This window comes from Emys orbicularis, chromosome 12, assembly GCF_028017835.1.
Source record: "Emys orbicularis isolate rEmyOrb1 chromosome 12, rEmyOrb1.hap1, whole genome shotgun sequence".
Lineage (NCBI taxonomy): Eukaryota > Metazoa > Chordata > Testudines > Emydidae > Emys > Emys orbicularis.
In genome coordinates, this window is record NC_088694.1 from 32,406,571 (window position 1) to 32,426,387 (window position 19,817).

At 50.7% G+C, this 19,817-nt stretch overlaps 1 protein-coding gene across 1 annotated transcript in view; it reads right to left on the bottom strand.

The window, feature by feature from the left end:
- The window catches only part of LOC135886704 (arf-GAP with SH3 domain, ANK repeat and PH domain-containing protein 2-like), a 102,954-nt gene extending 91,661 nt beyond the window's left edge, over positions 1-11,293 (bottom strand). Inside the window, exon 1 of the mRNA XM_065414491.1 lies at positions 11,156-11,293. Within this exon, the coding sequence (XP_065270563.1) occupies positions 11,156-11,293 (138 nt within the window). The remainder of the gene's footprint in view (positions 1-11,155) is intronic.
- Between the last annotated feature and the right edge of the window lie 8,524 nt (positions 11,294-19,817).

Sequence of the window (19,817 nt, forward strand, 5' to 3'; positions counted from 1 at the left end):
GGATAGGGTGAGCAGATAGCAAGTGTAAAAATCGGGATGGGGGTGAGGGGGTAATAGGTGCCCATATAAGAAAAAGCCCCCAAAATCGGGACTGTCTCTATAAAATCGGGACATCTGGTCATCCTAGGGAGGGGTGAACTATTTATGAGCTTACATTGTACAGACCCCTGTGCAGTGCAAAATGGTATAATTTTGGGTTTATACTCCAATGGGGGGTGCAAGCCTGGGAAACTGGGAAATTGGCTGTTGTCTCTTGTCTGTCTGTGAGTGGCTTAGGTAAGCATTCAGGTAGCTTACTTGGGTGTGTGGCGCCACCTGCTGTCGTGTTGGGTGGTAACAGGGCCTGGAGAGGCTAAATCATCAACGAAGTAGGGTGAGAAGGGATGACCCAGCTGGCTGGTTAGAGGGGCGCAGTGGTTCTCACAGCTCTCAGACTGCACCAGGGGTGACAACCCATCACAATAGTTCTGACCCATTCTCATGCAGTGACAGTCACTCCCTCTGGGAAAAGCACACAAATTTATTCCTTATTTCTTGGGCTCATGCAGATGCCCGAGAGTCCTCCTTAGGGAAGAGGCCAAGTTTACCATTCTTGGGGTGGAACAGCTTGTAGCCAGGCAGCACAGTGACTCCCCATGGACACTTGTGCCATCACCAACTTCCTTGGCATCAAGGAAGGCCCACAAAAAAAAAGTAATTTTCAGAGAATTCTGTTCAAATTATTTGAGTGGGTCAACAAATGTGGACTAGGGTGATCCAGTGGATATAGTGTACATGGACTGTCAGAAAGCCTTTGACAAGGTCCCTCACCAAAGGCTTTTAAGTTAAGTAAGCAGTCACAGGATAAGAGGGAAGGTCCTCTCCTGGATCAGTAACTGGTTAAAAGACAGGAAACAAAGGGTAGGGATAAATGGCCAGTTTTCACAATGTAGAGAGGTAAATAGCAGGGTTCTGTACTGGGACCAGTGTTGTTCAATATATTCATAAATGATTTGGAAAAAGGGGTAAACAGTGAGGTGGCAAAGTTTGCAGACTATACAATATTACTCAAGAGAGTTAAATCCAAATCTGACTGCGAAGAGTTACAAAGGGCTCTCACAAAACTGGGTGACTGGGAAACAAAATGGCAGAAGAAATTTAATTTTGATAAGTGCAAAGTAATGCATATTGGAAAACATGACCCCAACTATTCACACAAAATGACGGAATCTAAATTAGCTGTTGCCACTCAAGAAAGAGATCTTGGAGTCATTGTGGATAGTTCTCTGAAAACATCTGCTCAATGTGCAGCGACAGTCAAAAAAGCTAACCAGATGTTAGAAACCATAAGGAAAGGGATAGATAAGAAAACAGAACATATGCCACAATATGAATCTATGGTACACACACACCTTGAAGACTGCATGCAGATGTGGTTGCCCCATCTCAAAAGAGAGATATTAGAATTGAAAAAAGTACAGAAAAGGGCAACAAAAATTACTATGAGTATGGAACAGCTTCCATATGAGGAGAGATTAGAAAGATTGGGACTGTTCAGTTTAGAAGAGAGACAACTGAGGAGGGATTTGACAGAGGTCTATAAAATCAGGAATGGTGTGGAGAAAGTGTTATTTACCCCTTCACATAACACACAAACTGGGGAGGGTGTCACCTAATAAAATTAATAGGCAGCAAGTTTAAACTAATATAAAGAAAGTACTTCATATGAAACAGTCAACCTGTGGAACTTGTTGCCAGGGGATGTTGTGAAGGCCAAAAGTATAACTGGGTTAAAAAGAAAGAATGAGATAGGTCCATCAAGGGCTATTAGCCAAGCTGGTCAGGGATGCAACCCTATGCTCTGGGTGTCCCTAGACCTCTGAGTGCCAGAAGCTGGGACTGGATGACAGGGGATGGATCACTTGAGAACTATGCTGTTCTGTTCACTCCCTCTGATGCATCTGGCACCAGCCACTGTCAGAAGACAGGATACTGGGCTCCATGGACCATTGGTCTGACCCAGTATGGCCATTCTTATGTTCTTATGAGATGCAGTATTCTCACAGGGTGGGGTCCTGCTCTGTGAAGCCACGAGACCCAAACCACAACACTGGCACCATCTCACAGACCCCCCTCCAATGCTCTTGTTTGTACCAACGACTCCTGGGGCTACTTGCCATTACCCTTGGTTCCAGAGAAGTTGTCTCCCTTGATACTTTGGAGAACATGCCCTCAATGCCAAGGTAGAAAGTGTTGGGAGATTCTGGCTGTTTGTCAGATCACTTATGCCTGGCTCAGACTCTGCCTTCAGATTCCTAGATATTAAGGCCAGAAGGGACCATTGTGATCATCTAGTCTGACCTCCTCCAGAGCACAGGCCAGAGAACCTCCCCCTAGAGCATACATTGTACAGAGCCATCCCATGGTAGATTGCTCCAGTAATTAATCACCCCATGGTTCAAAATTTGCACCTTATTTTCAATTTTAAATGGTCAAACTTCACTTTCCAGCCCCTGGATTTTGTTCTGCTTTATCTGCTGGATTAAAGAGCTATCAGAATTGTGCCTGGGTAGGTACTGATAGATCCTGGTCAAGTTTCCGCTTAACTTTCTCTTCAAGAAGCTAGACAGATTGAGCTCCTTACGTATCTCGCTGTAAGCCAGGGTTTCTGGACTCTAAATCATTCTTGTAGCTCTTCTCTTCAACTATTCCAGTTTTTCAATATCCTGTTTAAAGTGTGGACACCAGAACTGGATGCTGTATCCATGAACTGTCTGACCATCACTCTGTACAGAGATAACATCACCTCCCAACTTCTTTGTTCCTAGATATACCTACAGCTAAATGCAAGTTCATAACACACGTTGTTTTGAGTTCTATACACAGATGCCCAGTATGACCTTGGGCAAGCCACTTCCCTCTGTCTGTCTCAGTTTCCCTCCACTTGTAAAACAGGGACAATGATACTGACCTATCTACATAAGGGTTGTGCGTGTAAAGCGCTCAGCTGGACGATGTTTTTTATACAGCTAAGTGTAAATGTATACATCTGGGAACAAAAAACATAGGCCATACTTATAGGATGGGGGACTCTTTCAGAGTCCCTGCTTCCCAGGATAGAGTTTTGGGGGTTGTGGTGGATAATCAGCTGAACATGCATTCCCAGTGAGACACTGTGGCCAAAAGGGCTAATGAAATCCTGGGATGGCTAAAGAGGGGAATCTCAAGTAGTAGTGTAGTGAAGTTATTTTACTTCTGAATTTGGCGCTGCTGCAACTGTTGCTGGAATGTTGGGTCCAGTTCTGGTGCCCACAGTTCAAGAAGGATGTTGAAAAATTGGAGGGGGTTCAGAGAAGAGCCTGAGAATTATTAAAGAATTAGAAAACCTGCCTTACGGTGCTAGAATAAATAGATTGAGCTCTTTGAGTCTAACAACGAGAAGGTTAAGGAGTGACTTGATTACACTCTATCAGTACCTAGATAGAGAGCAAGTATTTAATAATGGGCTCTTCAATCTAGCAGAGAAAGGTATAACACCATCCAATGGCTGGAAGGTGAAGCTAGTCAAATTCAGACTGGAAATAAGATGTAATTTTTTGACAGTGAGAGTAATTAACCATTGGACTAATTTACCAAGGATTGTGGTAGATTCTCTATCACTGACATTTTTAAATCCAGATTGGACGTTTTTCTACAAGATGTGCTCTAGGAATTATTCTGGGGCTGTTCTCTGACCTGTGTTATACAGGAGGTCAGACTAGATCAGTGGTTCTCAAACGTTTGAACTGGTGACCCCTTTCACATGGCAAGCCTCTGAGTGCAACCTCCCTTATAAATGAAAGACACTTTTTTGTATATTTAACACCATTATAAATGCTGGAGGCAAAGCGGGGTCTAGGGTGGAGGTTGACAGCTCGCAACCCCCCATGTAATAACCTCGCGACCCCCTGAGGGGTCCTGACCCCCAGTTTGAGAACCCCTGGACTAGATGATCACAGTGGGCCCTTCTGGCCTTGGAATCTAAGAATCTGGAGAGTGGATGTTATTTTAATAACTTATGCTCCATGTCGAGCACCATCTCTGCAATTCCCCTCCCCCCCATCAGCTCTGACCTTCTCACCATTGTATTTCAATTTTTATATGTGCTCCAGAGTGCAAGATGCACATATAAAAATGCACATTTCCATTAAGCCCAATGGCCACATTATTAAGCCTTTCCACCCTACCACCCTGGCACCGAGGAGCCTCCAGCAAAACCAGGAGAGACTAGCTAGTGGTCTCCTTCCTGACCTTTCTAAGGTAAAAACAAGCTGTAAAAATCATGTTAAAGCAAAAACCAACACTTCCAGGCCCTCCTTATGTACCATAAAGCAGCACAGAGGGGCACAACCCCACTGGTTTTTTAGTTACCTTTTATTCCTTAATGTCTGCAGAGACCTAGGCCTGGACTCAGTAGTAAACAACATTTTCCATAACCACAATTTCCTGATGTAGCAGCTCTGTTTTAAATGAGAGATTCTGGCTTTGGAGAGAGATATAAGTAGTAACGGTTGAGAATGAAGCAACACAAGGAAATTGCACCATGTCCCGTGTTAGTCAGCAAGGTCAATACCACTGGGAAAGGGCAAGTAGACTGATGTGAGAATGAACTCAAGGGAGACTGTAGTGGTGCAGGTGGCCCACTCCAGCAGGGGGTGGGGCAGAAGCAGCCAGGGAGACTGTAGAAACCGCCAGCTAATTACAGCCAGGCTTGTTAGGAGCCAGACAGGAGGCAGGTGCTGGGGCAGCCCAGATATAAGGAGTTGCCCGGCAGAGCAGAGGGGATTCTCTCCCTGACCAGCAAGGGAGGGGGACTGGCTCCCAGGGACAGCATCTGAGCTAGAGCAGTGCTGGGCAGGCTCAGGGGAGCGGAGTGTGAGCTCTGGCCTGTTACCTGCTAGGCTGCAGGCCCCTGCCAGAAAGGGCTAAGAAGGTGCAAGGGCCAAAGAGAGGTGGCCCAGGGACGATAGGCAGACAAGGGGAGAGAAGGAGAGCAGAGAGGCTGCTGCTAGAGGGTCCCTGGGTCTGGACCTGGAGTGGGGGGCTGGGTTTCCCCCTGTCCCCCTTGCACTGCACCTGGCTGCAGAGGAGTGTGGCCAATACAGACTGCAACTTGCAACTTGAGAACCCCTGGCTCAAACAACCTTCAATATAGATTTCCCCCCTCAGCGGGCACAGCAAATTTCAAGGCAATCTATCCAAATGTAAGCAGAGTCAGAATGAGTTCTAACCTGACATCTGGTGGTGAGTTGTGGGAAAGGACTTCAGGGGCTGATCTCGTTTGCATGGGCACACCCACCCCGCCTAGTATGAAGGGACTGCTTGCCCAAATGGTCACTTTGTCTGCTGTGGGACCCCTAGTCTCTTTGTTATTGGGGCAGGAGTAATAAGTTGTTATCCTGATTATGGAATCAGGGATAGTAGAACTGTACTTGGCATTTTATGATGGAGGGACTCGCCCTCAACTAAGTAGCACTTGCTAGGCAAGGGACATGGGTTCCAAAGGCCAGTGAACTGAGAGAGGCTGGGGACATGTATGCATACTCAGAAGTGTGGGCTTGAAACACCACTTTGACCCCTTCTCTCTCCACTGTGTAATAACAGAGCAGTTTTGATGCCATTAGGAGTCTTGTTACATGCTGCAGAGCTGAAATCACTGACTTGGGCAAGTGGTTCTGAGTGTGCTGGCACTGGGGCCCCCTCCTACACACAGCTGAGAGCTGTGTTAAGTGTGGAGGGGGCCTGAAGCCATATTGGTGAGCGGCTAGCCACATGGCTGGTGCAGAGGAGCGGCTAGCCGGACAGTAAAGACTAGCAGAACCCCACAGAGAGGTGTGGGGCAATCAGCCGTCAACCCGAGCAGCGGAGCATGTAAGCTGCCCCTCATACCTCCCCCACTTCCACACAGGCTGGGAGGTAAACTCTGCAGATAAGCTTCTGAACTCTGGGGGCTGCACTGACCAAGGACAGAAACTGTGGGTGGGGGTGACTGTGGGGTTGCTGGACTTAAGACCCTGAGGGGAAAAGGACACTGCCAAACTTACTTGGAGGTGGGTCTTTTGCTCATGGTTTGTGTTATGAATCCTGTTTGTGATGTTTCCCCAACATAATGCCGCAATGTTTCCCTCCTTTATTAAAAGGCTTTTGCTACGCTCAGACTCTGTGCTTGCGAGAGGGGAATAGTGCCTCTTTGAGGCACCTGGGGGGTGGTATGTAATTGTCCCAGGTCACTGGGTGTGGGGCTCGAGATGGTTTTGCATTGTGTTATTGAAACAGAACCCCTAGATACTGAACCTGGCACTCGTTGCTGCCAACTCTGACAGGCAGAAGGGTTACATAAGCATATGGGTTTCAGAGCACTAAGGCTATGTCTTTACTGTAGAGTTAACTCCCATAAGTCATTTCCTCTTGAGTTAGCCTAGCTTGAGTGAGAGCAGTCTCACTGCCCAATACCACGGGAGCTGTACAGAATGGTTGCATTAGCTGCTGCTGCATTGTGTGTAAACCCTGGTCTACACTACAAACTACGTCGCTCAGGAGGGTGCAAAACACCCCGACTGACACAGTTGTACTGACCGAACTCCCAATGTGAAGAGCACTATGTGTGTGGGAGGGTTTCTCCTGTTGACACATCTACCACCTCTTGGGGAGGTGGAGTACCTGTGCCAATGGGCGAAGCTCTCCCGTCGGCATAGGCAGCAACTTCACTAAGCGTTAGGCACAGCTGCCCTGGTGCAGCTGAGGCGCTGCAGTGCTGTAAGTGTAGTCCAGGCCTAACTCAGACTGTAGCCTATGGTCCCGGACAGGCCAGCCAAGTCCAGTTACCAGCACCACTATGCTCAAGTTACGTGTTTTGCGTGTGTGTGACCAGGACCCAAGCTAGGGGCAACACTTGACTTGCAGCAAAAAGAAGAGAAGCAAACAGAGGGAGTTTGCCTAGGGGGAAAGCCCACACAGGGTTTTGCCTTTCAGGCTTCTGCGAGCAGTAGTTACAGCATCTGAAGAGACTCTTGATACATTACAAGGTTGGAAATATGGATAGTGAAGTATGAGCTGCTGTGACCTGCATGGTATGTGCCATCTTTGTCTTTGTCCTGGAGCTTAGAAGTGACTTTGTACAGCCAAAGTGCAAGCTGGTCCCCATACTGGAAGAAAAGGTTAAAGGACTAGAGACCCAAGTAATGACCCTGCGTGCATTGCATCAGAAAAAAATGTAGACTTCCTGGATAGAAGTCAGGATTTGGTACTGTGGGCACAGCATGCCGAAGAATTGGAGAGGGCAGTGCAGGGCGGGACTGAAGAACAAAGAAGAAAGTTAGCAGCATATGACCTCCAGAAGAAGGAGGAGGAAAACCAATATACCCCAGCACAGATAGAGGTAAACAACTGCTTTTAGGCTCTCTGCACGGGTACTACTGATGAGAATGCCTTGGAAGAGTCATCTGAGGAAGGAGTCAGAAGGAGACCCCGTTGACCTGAAGCCATGGGATGCATTGTCCTAGGCATTGGAGTTCCACGACCACCACTCCCAAAAGGAGGAAAAGAGTGGTGGTGGTCGGGGATTCCCTTCTAAGGGAGACATTCATCTATCTGCCACCCAGACAGGGAATCCCAAAAAGTGTGTGCTGTTTGCCTGGAGTTAAAATTCAGGATGTGACAGAGTCTTTCAAGACTCATCAAGCCCTTGGACCACTGCTCCTTCCTACTTATCCACATGGGCACCAGCAATACTGCCAGAAATGACCTTGAGCGGATCACTGCAGATCACATGGCTTTAGGGTTGCCAGGCATCCGTTTTACGACTGGAACGCCTGGTTGAAAAGGGACCCTGGCTGCTCCAGACAGTACCGCTGACTGGGCTACTAAAAGTCCGGTCAGTGGTGTCGCGGGGCTAAGGTAGGCTCCCTGCCTGCACTGGCTCCATGTGGGTCCCAGAAGTGGCCGGCGTATCCCTGCGGCCCCTAAGTGCAGGGGCCATCAGGGAAGCTTCACACACTGCCCCCATACTGAGCGCCGGCTCCACAGCTGCCAATGGAAGCTGCAGGGGGGCACCTATGGGCGCAGGCACCGCGCAGAGCCACCTGGCCGCCCCTGTGCCTAGGAGCTGGACATGCTGGATGCTTCTGGGACCCACACAGCGCCAGGGCAGGCAGGGAGCCTGCCTTAGCCTCATTGCGCTGTGGACTGGGAGCCTCCTGAGGTAAGCACTGCCTGGCTGGAGCCCACACCCTGAACCTCCTCCCACACCCCAACCCCCTTCCCCAGGTCAGAACCCCCTCCCAGAGCCCACGCCCCCTCCCACACCCCTCCTGCACCCCAAACCCCTCATCCCCAGCTCCACCCCACAGCCTGCACCCCCAGCTGGAGCCCTCATCCCCTCCCCCCCAATCCCTCCCACCCCAGTGAAAGTGGGTGAGGGTGAGGGAGAGTGAGTGGGGACGGGGCCACAGAGAAGGGGCAGGGTGGGGCCTCAGGAAGGGGCAGGGCAAGAGTGTTTAGTTTTGTGCGATTAGAAAGTTGGCAACCCTATATGGCTGTGGGAAGAAGGATAAAAGAGAGCGTGGGGTGCAAGTGGTGTTCTCGTCCATCCTCCCTTTTGAAGGAAAAGGCCCGGATAAGGAGTGTCAAATCGGGGAAGTAAATACATGGCTACGCAGGTGGTGACAATGAGAGGACTAGAGAGCAAACTGATCAAATCTGCAGGCAACACAAAGCTGGGGGCGGGTGGGTTGCCAACACTTTGGAGGATAGAGCTAAGATTCAGAGGGATCCTGATAAATTGGAGAACTGGGCTTTAGATAACAAAAGTGAAATTCAACAAAGACAAATGTAAGGTGCTACACTTAGGGAAGAAAAACCAAATGCACAAATACAGAATGGGGGAAACTGGCTTGGCAGCAGCACTGCTGAGAAGGATCTGGGAGTTGTGGCTCACAACCTCAACGTGAATCAGCAAATGCAATTTTGGGTTCCATTAACAGAGGCATAGCATGCAAGTCACAGGAGGTGATAGTACCACTCTACTCAGCGCTGATTAGGCCTCAGCTGGAGCATTGTGTCCAGTTTTGGTCATTAGTGTATAAAAAGGATGACGAGAAACTGGAAAGAATCCAGAGGCGAGCGACAAAGATGATCAAAGGGATCATCCATATGAGCAGGGAATGCAGCCATATGAGCAAAGGCTGAAGGCTAGTTTGGAAAAGAGGAGATTAAAGGGGGGGATATTATAATGGTCTTCAAATACCTGAAAGGCTGCTATAAAAAGATGGAGAAAAGTTGTTCTTTCTTGCCACAGAGGGCAGGACAAGAGGAAATGGGTTCAAAGTACAGCACAGCAGATTGAATCTGAGGAAAAACTTCCTAATTGTAAGCAGGAGCGGTGCCAGGGTTTTTGGCGCCCTAGGCGGGGGTCCTTCCGCGCTCCCGGTCGTCGTCGGCAATTCTGCGGCGGGGGGGTCCTTCCGAGATCCAAGTCTTCGGGGCACTTCGGCGGTGGGTCCTGGAGCGAGTGAAGGACCCGCCGCAGAATTGCTGCCGAAGACCCGGAGCGTGGAAGGACCCCCCGCCGCCGAATTGCCGCCAAGGGCGGCAAAATGCTGCCCCCCCAAATCCTGGCGCCCTAGGCAACCGCCTAGGTCGCCTAAATGGAAGCGCCGGCCCTGATTGTAAGAGCAGTCGGACAATGGAACAGACGTCTAGGGAGGTCATGGAATCTCCTTCCCTGGAGGTTTTCAAAAAGAGGCTGGAGAGCATCTGTCTTGGATGGTTTAGACACAACAAATCCTGCAGCTTTGCAGGAACTTAGACTAGAATTCAGCATTTCTCAAATGTGGCCACCATTTCACAGCAGCAGACTTACTATCTAGCAAGTTAAAAAAGAAGCAACAACAAAAAGACAAGAACATGCAAAGCACCTTATTTGTGTTTCTATTCTGTTTAGGTCCAGTAAAGAATAGAGACAAATGTACATTATTTTTATTACTGAGTCTGAAAAAAGTCCTATATAAATAAATGACAATGATTTGGACATGTATATGCACATATTTGTTTTTTCTAAAGTTAATTAAGTATTTTTGGAAAAATTGTCAGCATGGCCCCCAGCAAGAGTTGGTGGCCACAGGGCCGGTGCTACCATTTAGGCAAACTAGGCGGTTGCCTAGGGTGCCAAGATTTGGGGGTGCCAAAAAGCGGTCCCCCCAATTTTTTTTTTACAGCATTCTTACGCCCCCTCCCCGAGCACGCAGTTGCCGCTCCACTTCTCCCGCCCCCCAGGCTTGCAGCGCCAATCAGCTGTTTGGTGCCGCAAGCCTGGGAGGGGAGGAGAATTAGAGCGGGGGGGGGCGGCGTGCTCGGGGAGGAGGCGGAGCAGAGGTGAGCTGGAGTGGGGAGCTGCCGCACGGCTCCCCGGGGAGCTGCTGCTGGGGGGGGGAGCACCTCAGGGCGGAGGGGGGGCAGGGAGCTGCCGCAGGGCTGGGGGGGGGCGCAAGGTGAAAGTTTCGCCTAGGGCGCAAAACTTCCTTGCACCGGCCCTGGGTGGCCACACTCTGAGGCCACTAAAAAATTTGTTGAGAACCTCTGGTCTAGATGACCCTTGCAATCCATTTTAACCCTTTTCAGGGTTATAATTCTATGGTTCTACATCTCCGGTGAAGAAAAGCTCTTAGAAAACTTGTCTGTTACATAGTAAGTTACAGCCTTTACCATAGTGGTGCAAATACCTCCCTGTAATGACTCTGGTCTCATCTTCCTTCAAATTAATGCTTCCCTATATCCAACTTTAATTGTATCCATTAGTCTGTGCGGAGTTGGACCCAGGGCAGGCTCCTAAACCTTATTCCACAGTAACTTTCTTAGTGACTCCGTGGGGCCAGGACATTCAGTTTAGGCCTCACAATGGAAAAACTGAATGGGGAAGCAGCAGGCAGGCGCAAGCAGATTGTAGAAGAGGAAGTCAAGGTCTGAAGGGTGGGGAGGTGAGAAATGGCTGGAGACAGCAGCAGACAAAGTGCAGCAATAAGCCGAGCCCTGGCAGACCCTACTAGCTGTTTGTGCTCCAAGACAGGAGAGGGCAGGGAAGTGGGACTTTGTCCACTGCTGCACCCCCTCCCCGGCTCCAGCACCTCCCCAGCCCCCTCACCTCCTCCAGGCTGCAGACGGTGCCTCGGCACTTGCCCATGTGGCTGGTGAAGGAGGAGGTAGTTGGGGAGCTCAGATCCTCCAGAGTCTGGGAGATGAAGTCTTGGACGGAGATGAGCTCCGGCATCCTGAAGGGCATATGCAGGGTGCTGCGGGTGGGTGATAAGGTCTGGCCAGCAGGAGCGGAACGTCCGGCTCCAGGAAGGGGAACTGCTGAGAGCACCGCAAGCCTGGGAGGAAGTGGCCAAGGCAGCTGCTTCATGCAGGGAGAGTGACAGACACACAAGAGCAGATATCCTGGCCCAGCCCCACCCAGGAGCTGCCCCCCTGCCCAGCCTAGCCTCACACCAAAGCTGCCACCCTGCCCTGACACACACCCACACACCCCTGGCTGCCCTCGCATCCCATCCCTTCCCAGACACATCCCCCCCCACACAGAGCTACCCGGACACCTCCCATCACACTCCTTCAGAGCTGCCCCCTGATTCTCCATCCCAGACACACATCCACCCCACACAGCAGTCCACCAGCCCCTCCATCCCATCCCCCCACCCCTCATCCCATCACAGACGCAACCCCAGGCTGCCCTCCCATCCCATCAGACACACCCCACCTAGGGTTGCCAATTTTCTATTTGCAGAAAACTGAACACCCTTGCCCCGCCCCTTCTCCGAGGCCCTGTCCCCTGCTCACTCCATCCCCCCTCCCTTCGTCGCTCGCTCTCCCCCACCCTCGCTCACTTACTCATTTTCACTGGGCTGGGGTAGGGGGTTGGGGTATGAGAGGGGGTGAGGGCTCTGGGCTGGGGATGTGGGCTCTGGGGTGGGACCAGAAATAAGGGGTTCAGAGTGCGGGAAGGGGATCCAGACTGGGCAGGGGGTTGGGGTGTGGGGGAGGGGTGAGTGCTCTGGCTGGGGGTGTTGGCTCTGAGGTGGGGGTTTAGGGTGCAGGAGGGGGCACCAGGCTGGGGCCATGGGGTTCAGAGTGCAGGAAGGGGCTCAGGAGGTTGGGGAACGCAAGAGGGTTTGGGGTGCAGGTCCAGGCAGCGCTTACCAGGGTAGCTCCTGGAAAGCAGTGACATCTCCCTCTGGCTCCTAGGTGGAGGTGTAACCACATGGCTCAGCATGCTGCCCGTGCCTACAGGTGCCGCCCCCTCAGCTCCCATTGGCCGCGGTTCCTGGCCAATGGGAGCTGCTGAGCTGTCGCTGGGGGTGGGGGTAGCATGCAGAGCCCCTGTGGCCGTCCCTCTCCCTAGGAGCCAGAAGGAGATGCCGGCAGCTTTCTGGGAGCTGTGTGGAGCCGGGTAGGGAGCCTGCCTGCGCCACCAACCGGACTTTTAATGGCCCAGTCAGCAGAGCTGACTGGAGCTGCCAGGGTCCCTTTTTGACCAGGCGTTCCTGTCAAAAACCAGACACCTGGCAACTCTAAACGTGCCCAGACCTGCCCTCTATCCCATCCAAGACACAGACACCCTGACCTGCCCACTATCCCAAACATCCCCACACACCGTGGCACTGCCCCCTCCAACCCAGACACCCTGTGATGGGTTGGACTAGGCCCTGAGGGCCCCCTTCTGGAGGCTTGATGGCCCTGCCACACCCTGCCCCAGAAACGGGCAGTAGAGAGGTCCTCCAAGCTGCCTAGACTGGCTGTGTGGGAAGCAGCCAATCAGGGCCCAGCAGGCTAGTATAAGTAGAGCTGCAGTGCCAGAGCAAGTTCAGTTCTTTGCTAGCAGTAGAGGAGTATGGATGGCTCTGGGCTGGCTGCTGGGACTCCACCCAGCCAAACCCCTAAGGTAAGGGTGAAGACTGTGCTGGAGCCATGGGGAAGTGGCCCAGGGAATTGTAGCAGCAATGCAGTGTATTTAAAGGGACATGGTGTATGGCTGCTATCTATAGGGTCCCTGGGCTTGGACCTGGAGTAGAAGGCAGGCCTGAGTCCCTGCCACCAGCCACTGGGAAAGTGGCCTGAACTTTGATACACCCTAGAAGGGGAACTGAACTCTTTTAATGGTCCAGCTGAAGAGCTGGGGCTAGAAAGGCCCAGAGAGGTGAAGAGTCTCCAAGGAGAGAGCCCTGGGGGACATGGCCCCATACCAGGACTGGGACTGCTTAAAGGGCAGGGACAACGTGAGAGAGCCCAGAAGGGGCTGAGAGACACTTTGGATCAGGGTACTGTGATCGGCCCTCCTGGACTGATTGAAAAGTGAGCTCCAGGACAGGGCTGCAGATCCAAGGACCTTCCCCCTGTTGGACTTCTACCCTGGAAGTGGTTTGCTTTGCTTTTATCACACCGAGTGTGTGAACCTCGGCTGGAGGGCTGAGTTACTGAAGACCCACCACAAACAGGTAGAGAGAGAGGGCAGGCACATGCACTCAGCCAGGGGGTGCTCGTGAGAGAGGAGTGTGACTCTGTTACACCCTTGCACCCCCATGGTGGTGAGTGACCTCCCCCTTTGGGGAGGTTAGTCTGCTGGCTCTCCCCCTGTCTTTCTCCCCCCCCCCCCCCCAATGACTGGAGGAGCCCTGAGGCCACCAGCATGGTGAGCCCATGCTGGGCTGGCTTCAGGATAGAGTACTTAGTCCTGCCGTGAGTGCAGGGGACTGGACTAGATGACCTCTCGAGATCCCTTCCAGTCCTATGATTTTAGGGGGGGGAGGAGGGCAGGGCCTCTTGGGGGAACATGGGTGGCGGGGCCACGGCCTGTGTCCGGGGAGGCTTAGCCTGCCCTGGCCTTCAATACCTGCTGCCCATACCCACCCCCCACAGAGCTGCCCCACCATCACAGACACTGTCACCCCAGCTGCCCCACCATTGTAGACACACCCTCACCCACCCCAGACACCACCCATGCCCCTTGGCGCTGCCCCCCGACTCCAGACACACACATACTACCCCTTCCCAGAGCTGCTCCCCTGTATAACATAAACTCCTGGATATTATCCACTCTACAGCTCCAGGGAGCTTGGTCACGCTAATCAGGGATGGGCTGCTGAAACCCACCAAATCAATCTGGCACACACCAGCTTCGGTCTGTGATACCTCCAAGAAAGCAAACAGAAGACAACAGGTCTCCGCAAGGGAGCAGAATATTTTTACCAGCATCCTACTCCTCACACTGATACTCAATAAGAAAACATCCGAGTGCTATCAAGAAAGTGCAAAAGCAGTTCTAATAGCAGAATCTAAAAGGGAAGAATGGATTAACGAAGCTACTTGGGCATCAATGGAAAAGAGAAGTGTAAAGCAGTGATACTCAGACCTCAGTGGTTCAGGAGCCAAATTAGCGATCAACATTACCCAAAAGAGCCACGGTAGTGTTGAAATGCTCATTGTGATCCTGGGAGATCCAAGTGTGCTTTTGGCCGTTTAAAGGCCCGCTGGCACTGCCTATATGGGAGGCTGGACCTGGCTGATGACAATATTCCTATGCTTATAGCTGGGTGCTGTACGTTCCATAATATTTGGGAAGGGTGAAAGCTTAACTTAGGGCTGGACCACTGAGGCTCAGCGCCTGGAGGCTGAATTTGAACAGCCAGAGACCAGGGCTATTGGAGGGGCACAGCATGGGGCCATAAGGATCAGGGATGCCTTGAGGCAGCAATTTGAAGCTGAAATCCTCTAATATTTGCTGTGCTCGGGAGTGCAGTGCTTGTAATGCTAGGAGGTGACTGTGATTGGTGCAGACGATGCACTATGAAGGTTTAAGAAAATTGCCTGTTGCTTTGCAGGGCTCTGTTTACTTTCAATTACTGGAATAAAGATTGCTTTCAAACCAAAACAATTCTTTTATTAAAAAACAACAACTGGAGGAGAGAGACAAACAAAAAAACACATCAGCACTGTGGAGGATGGGGGAAGGGAGGGTCCCAGGAGGAGGTGGGGTCCTGGGATGGTTAAAGATTTGTGTATGTCCAGGTATCATATGCAACCTTGTCCTTGGAGTACAGTGCAGCGGGTACTGTACTTCAGCAGGGCTAAACTGCAGAGGGATGGGTACTGAGTGCAGTGGGAACTGGGAGTCTGCAGGGCTGGACTGAGACGGGGCAGGAGTGGAATGCCACGGGTATACACTGGAGCCAGGAGGTTGATAAGAGTGTGTTGGTGGTGTCTAGGGGGCAAATGGGAAAGAGTTTTTTAACAGCGGCTGAGGGAAGGGCAGGCACGGAGCTGCTCAGTTTGTAGTGCTAGTAGTGCCTGGGTCGTGTCCGCTTGACACGCCATAACTTTTAAGAGCTGCTCCGTGGCTTTGTTCTGGCATGTTCTCCTTTCGGTCCCTCTTCTCGCTGTCCTGCCACTCCTTCAATTCTTGCTTTTTGGCCACAAAGTACATCATGACCTCACACAGACAGTCTTCTTTAGTTCTTTGTGGCTGCTTTCTAATTCTGTGCAGCCGGTCAGCCGGCGATAACGAAGAGAGAGGCTGAGCTCCCAAGGTCATATCTATGAAGCCAAAATGCAACATTTTACAGAAGCAGTATTGTTTGCAACACACAGATACTGATTCAGTGATTTAAAACGCAGCCAGTACTCACACACCTGTCACTAACTGGCTGACCCCAGGCAAGCACACATGAGCCACAAGACCCCCAAAATGGTGAGTAACTGCAGGGGCAGGGGAAATCAGTTTGCCAGGACCGTACTGGGCACATGGTTCTTGGGGACAGCCAGCACTGGGGGGGGGGGGGCTATAATCATTACTGTCCCCACATTTTCCACAGGCTGTGTTCATTATGGAAGATATCTCACTGCTGAGGGTGAGCAGTGAATCAAGGGAGGGTCTTCTCAAAGCCTGCAGCTTCCGCCCTGGCCCTTATGCAGCTCGGCTATGTGCAGCAATGGTTTCCCCACCCTCCAGTGACGGCAGAGTGGCATGGGAAAGTTACCCTTAATGGGGCAAGAAACAAAGCTCCTCTGCCAAAGAACCTGCGGCAGCAGATTGCCCAGTATCTCCATGAGAGTTTTGTGGAGATCTCGGAGGGAGATTTCCGTAAAGTGAGGGAGTTAATCAACACCCTGTTCCGCTGCTCAGACTAGGCATGTGGTGGTACGTGCATCATACAGACACAAGCCTGCTTCAACTCGCTTCAGCGATTCCCCAAATCAAAACCACTTACCAGGGGCCTCCTCTCCTGTTTGCGCTTCGCCAAGCTCCGACAGCTGTGACTGGCTAGCCTCCTCCGGGGTAGAGAAGAGCTCCTGGCTGCATGCATCTCTGACCTCCGAGTCATCCTCTGTCTCTGGGTCCCCCTCGCCCTCCACATCCTCATCCAAGATTTCCTCCTTCTGGCTTGGTCCACTCTCGACTGGCATGTGAGCCACCGAAGTATCCACAGTGGCCTTCGCAGTGGAGGTGTGGTTGCCACCGAGTATCGCGTCCAGCTCTTTGTAGAACCATCAGCTCATGGGTGCAGCACCAGAGCGGTGGTTTGCCTCCCACGCCCTGTGGTAGGTGTTCCGCAGCTCCTTCACTTTGACCCTGCACTGCAGAGGGGCCATGACCGGGACACATTCTGTCACGCAGCGTGAAATCTGTCTGTAGGTATCAGAATTCCTATGGCTGGAGCGCAGCTGGGACTGGACAACCTCCTCTCCCCAAATACTGATGAGGTCCAGCAGCTTGGCATTACTCCAAATGGGGGATAGCCAGGTGTGTGGAGCAGGCATGGTCACCTGGAAAGATGCACTGAGCCCACTGCACGTGTCACTGAGCAAACAGGAAGGGGACTTTCAAAATTCCTAAGGAATTTAAGGGATGGTGCTGCCAGTTGGTCACTTGAGGGCAGGGCAGTAGAATTCAAACCGATGACCGGAGAGGTGAGAACCGGCATTGTGGGACACCTCTCGGAGGCCAATCGCAGCACTGTAATCGACCAGGGTGTCTATGCTGGCACTGTGGCACTCTAGCCCCAGCGCAGAAAGCTCTACACCTCTCGTTGGGGTGATTTTTTTATTTATTTTTTTTACAGCGCTGCAACTGTGCAGTTTCTGCACACTGAGTGGCTCGGCAGTGTGTGCACCTCGGGAGTTACACTGCAGAAAGCTGCTTTACTGTGCAGAAACTTGCCAGTGTAGACTAGGCCTTAGACAGAGAGGTAAAAAGGAATGCTGGAAAAGAAAAGGGCATATATTGATAGAAAACGTGAAGAGCCTGAAGCTGCTAGTCAGAGAAGTGACCTTGCAGCCTTGTGTAAGACAATCAAACTACTAGAACAGGAAACTTTAGCAATACTGGAGGCCCTATTAAAAGGCAAATGGAAGCCCCTCAGGTAGACTTGGCAGAATTCAATTTTTATCTTTTAAATAATTTCAACAGCTAATACTGATGTTTATTTTTAAGCATTTTTAAAGATTTTGATCAATTTACATTTTTGTAGTTGTGGGACATTATGGGGGGCACTATTTAATGACAACACTGAAATTCAAAAGTTAAAGCTTTTATAAGCTGTTATGACAATTTGTGTTAACACTGTAGACAGTGGCATTGGAACAATCTGTATAATGGGGGTGCTGAGAGCCATTGAACCAAACTGTAAATGTTGTATATAATGGAAACCACTTCAAGCCAAGGGGTGCAGCAGCCACCCCAGCACCTATGTTTCTTCTGCACCCTGGTTATATTGGGTTTGTGGCTGCTAACTGGGACAGATTAAGGTGAGAGGAAGGGACAGTTCCATTGGCTAACAGCCATTCAGGAGCAGCGCTGACCGTGACCAGGTGGACTGCAGCCCCCAGGCCGGGATAACTGTGTCCATCCTGAGCTGTGTCAGGGTGACTAGTTCTTTCTTTAAAGGGAAGGGGGCGGGACTTGCGGGACTGCTGCAGCCAATGGGTAGGCAGCGTCAGGGGCGGGGTGCTCGGGTCTCTGTGTGACTCGGGATGGGAGGGGGGCATGAGGCTGAATCTCGGCACGAGTGGGCGGTGCCATGGAGCTAACAGCCCTGCCGCAGCCCTGGGCCTTCCTCTCACTGGCGGCTGCAGCACTGCTGCTCCTGGGGGTGGCGGGTGAATAGCGGGCTGGGGAGGTGGCTCCATGGGTCCCCACCGGCTCCTTTCAACAACATGGTGCAAGGGCCAGTCGGGCGGAGCCGGTTCCCAGCAGGGTAACTCTCTCCCCTGCACCCCTCAATGCCACTGAGCCAGGGGTGGGAGCGGGTCTACTGAAGTCCTCTTGTTTTTTATTCTCCCTTGCAATCCTCTGCGATTCACCCTGGATCATCCTGGGGCTCTGAACTCTGGGTATCTTCATTGACTAGCCTGTCTTCTCTTCTTCCTGGCCCTCCCACCTTCAGTTAATGCCTGCTGTGCCCATCACTTAATTAATTCACTAACTAATAAATTAGGTCAAGCCATTAAAAAAGGAGGAGGAATTAGCACTTTAACCATCCAGCAAAAGGCATTATTAGTAATATGCACTCCATTGCACAAATTTTAAAATTAATTCTATATTTGTAAAAACTGTAATTCATTTATTAAATAATAATGTTTCTCAGGCAAGTGCATGCAGCATATATACTACAAAACTTGTTATGCATCTAATGCAGGAAATAAAAATAATTGAAAGTAATCAAGCAACTTTGTGGGCCCATCTAGTCATTTAAGAAAAAAATGAAGAAAGTGGCATGGCTCGGAAACATAGTATGTGCTCTGGAATATCACAGCTTCTCAGTGGAGACAACACTATGCCAGGGAAACCTGAATGAATTTTGTCTGAACCTCACCTCTCTCAGATTGGTACTCACACCCTATGGCCAAATGTGCAGATGAAGAAAAATGTGACAGAAGCTGTAACAAACACCACCAAATAAAAATCACCCATACCTCCCTTGTCAATTAACACCACCTAATTTGGTACAATGAAAAATAAAGCAATTGGTGCCCATTGCCCAACTCATAGCTAAGCAACAGAAAATTGAGAACAATACTGTTACAGGCAGTGAAAATACCCTGGTGGGCTGTACCAGAGAAGGTGAACTCAGGGGTGCTGGAACAATTTTTACAGTGGGGGTGCTGAGAGCCGGTGAATCAAACTATAAACCCTGTATATAATAGAATCCACTTCAAGCCTGGGGCTGCAGCAGCCTATGAGTCAGCTTACACCCCGGTTCATACTTTAAGCCAGTGGGTCTCAACCAGGGGTATGTCAAACCATCTAGATATATGCCTAATTTTACAACTGGCTACATAAAAAGCACTAGCGAAGTCAGCACACACTAAAATTTCATATAGACAATGACTTGTTTATATTGCTCTACATAGCATATCAGTGTTTCTCAACCTCGGGGTGGCAGGATGGGTTTGGGGGTTGCAAGTGCAGGGTTATCATTAGAGGCTGGCAAGCACTGGGCCTGTGAAGCTAAGATACATGCTGAAGTCAAAGTCTGAGCCCCACCGTCCAGGACTAAAATCAGACTCCTGAAAGGGGTACAGTAGTCTGGAAGTATTGAGAACCACTGCTTTAAGCCTAATATTAATGGTGGTTCGAATAATTACTACCACTGTTATCTTGAAACTGTGCTGCTGGGTAATAAACAAACAAACAAACAAAAAAGTGCAAAAAACAAAAATATTATGCAAATAAAACAAATGCTACTAAAAAGGCAGAAAAAAGCTGAGGCCTGGCCTTACATAAGTAATTAACACATGAATGGAGGCCTAATTTT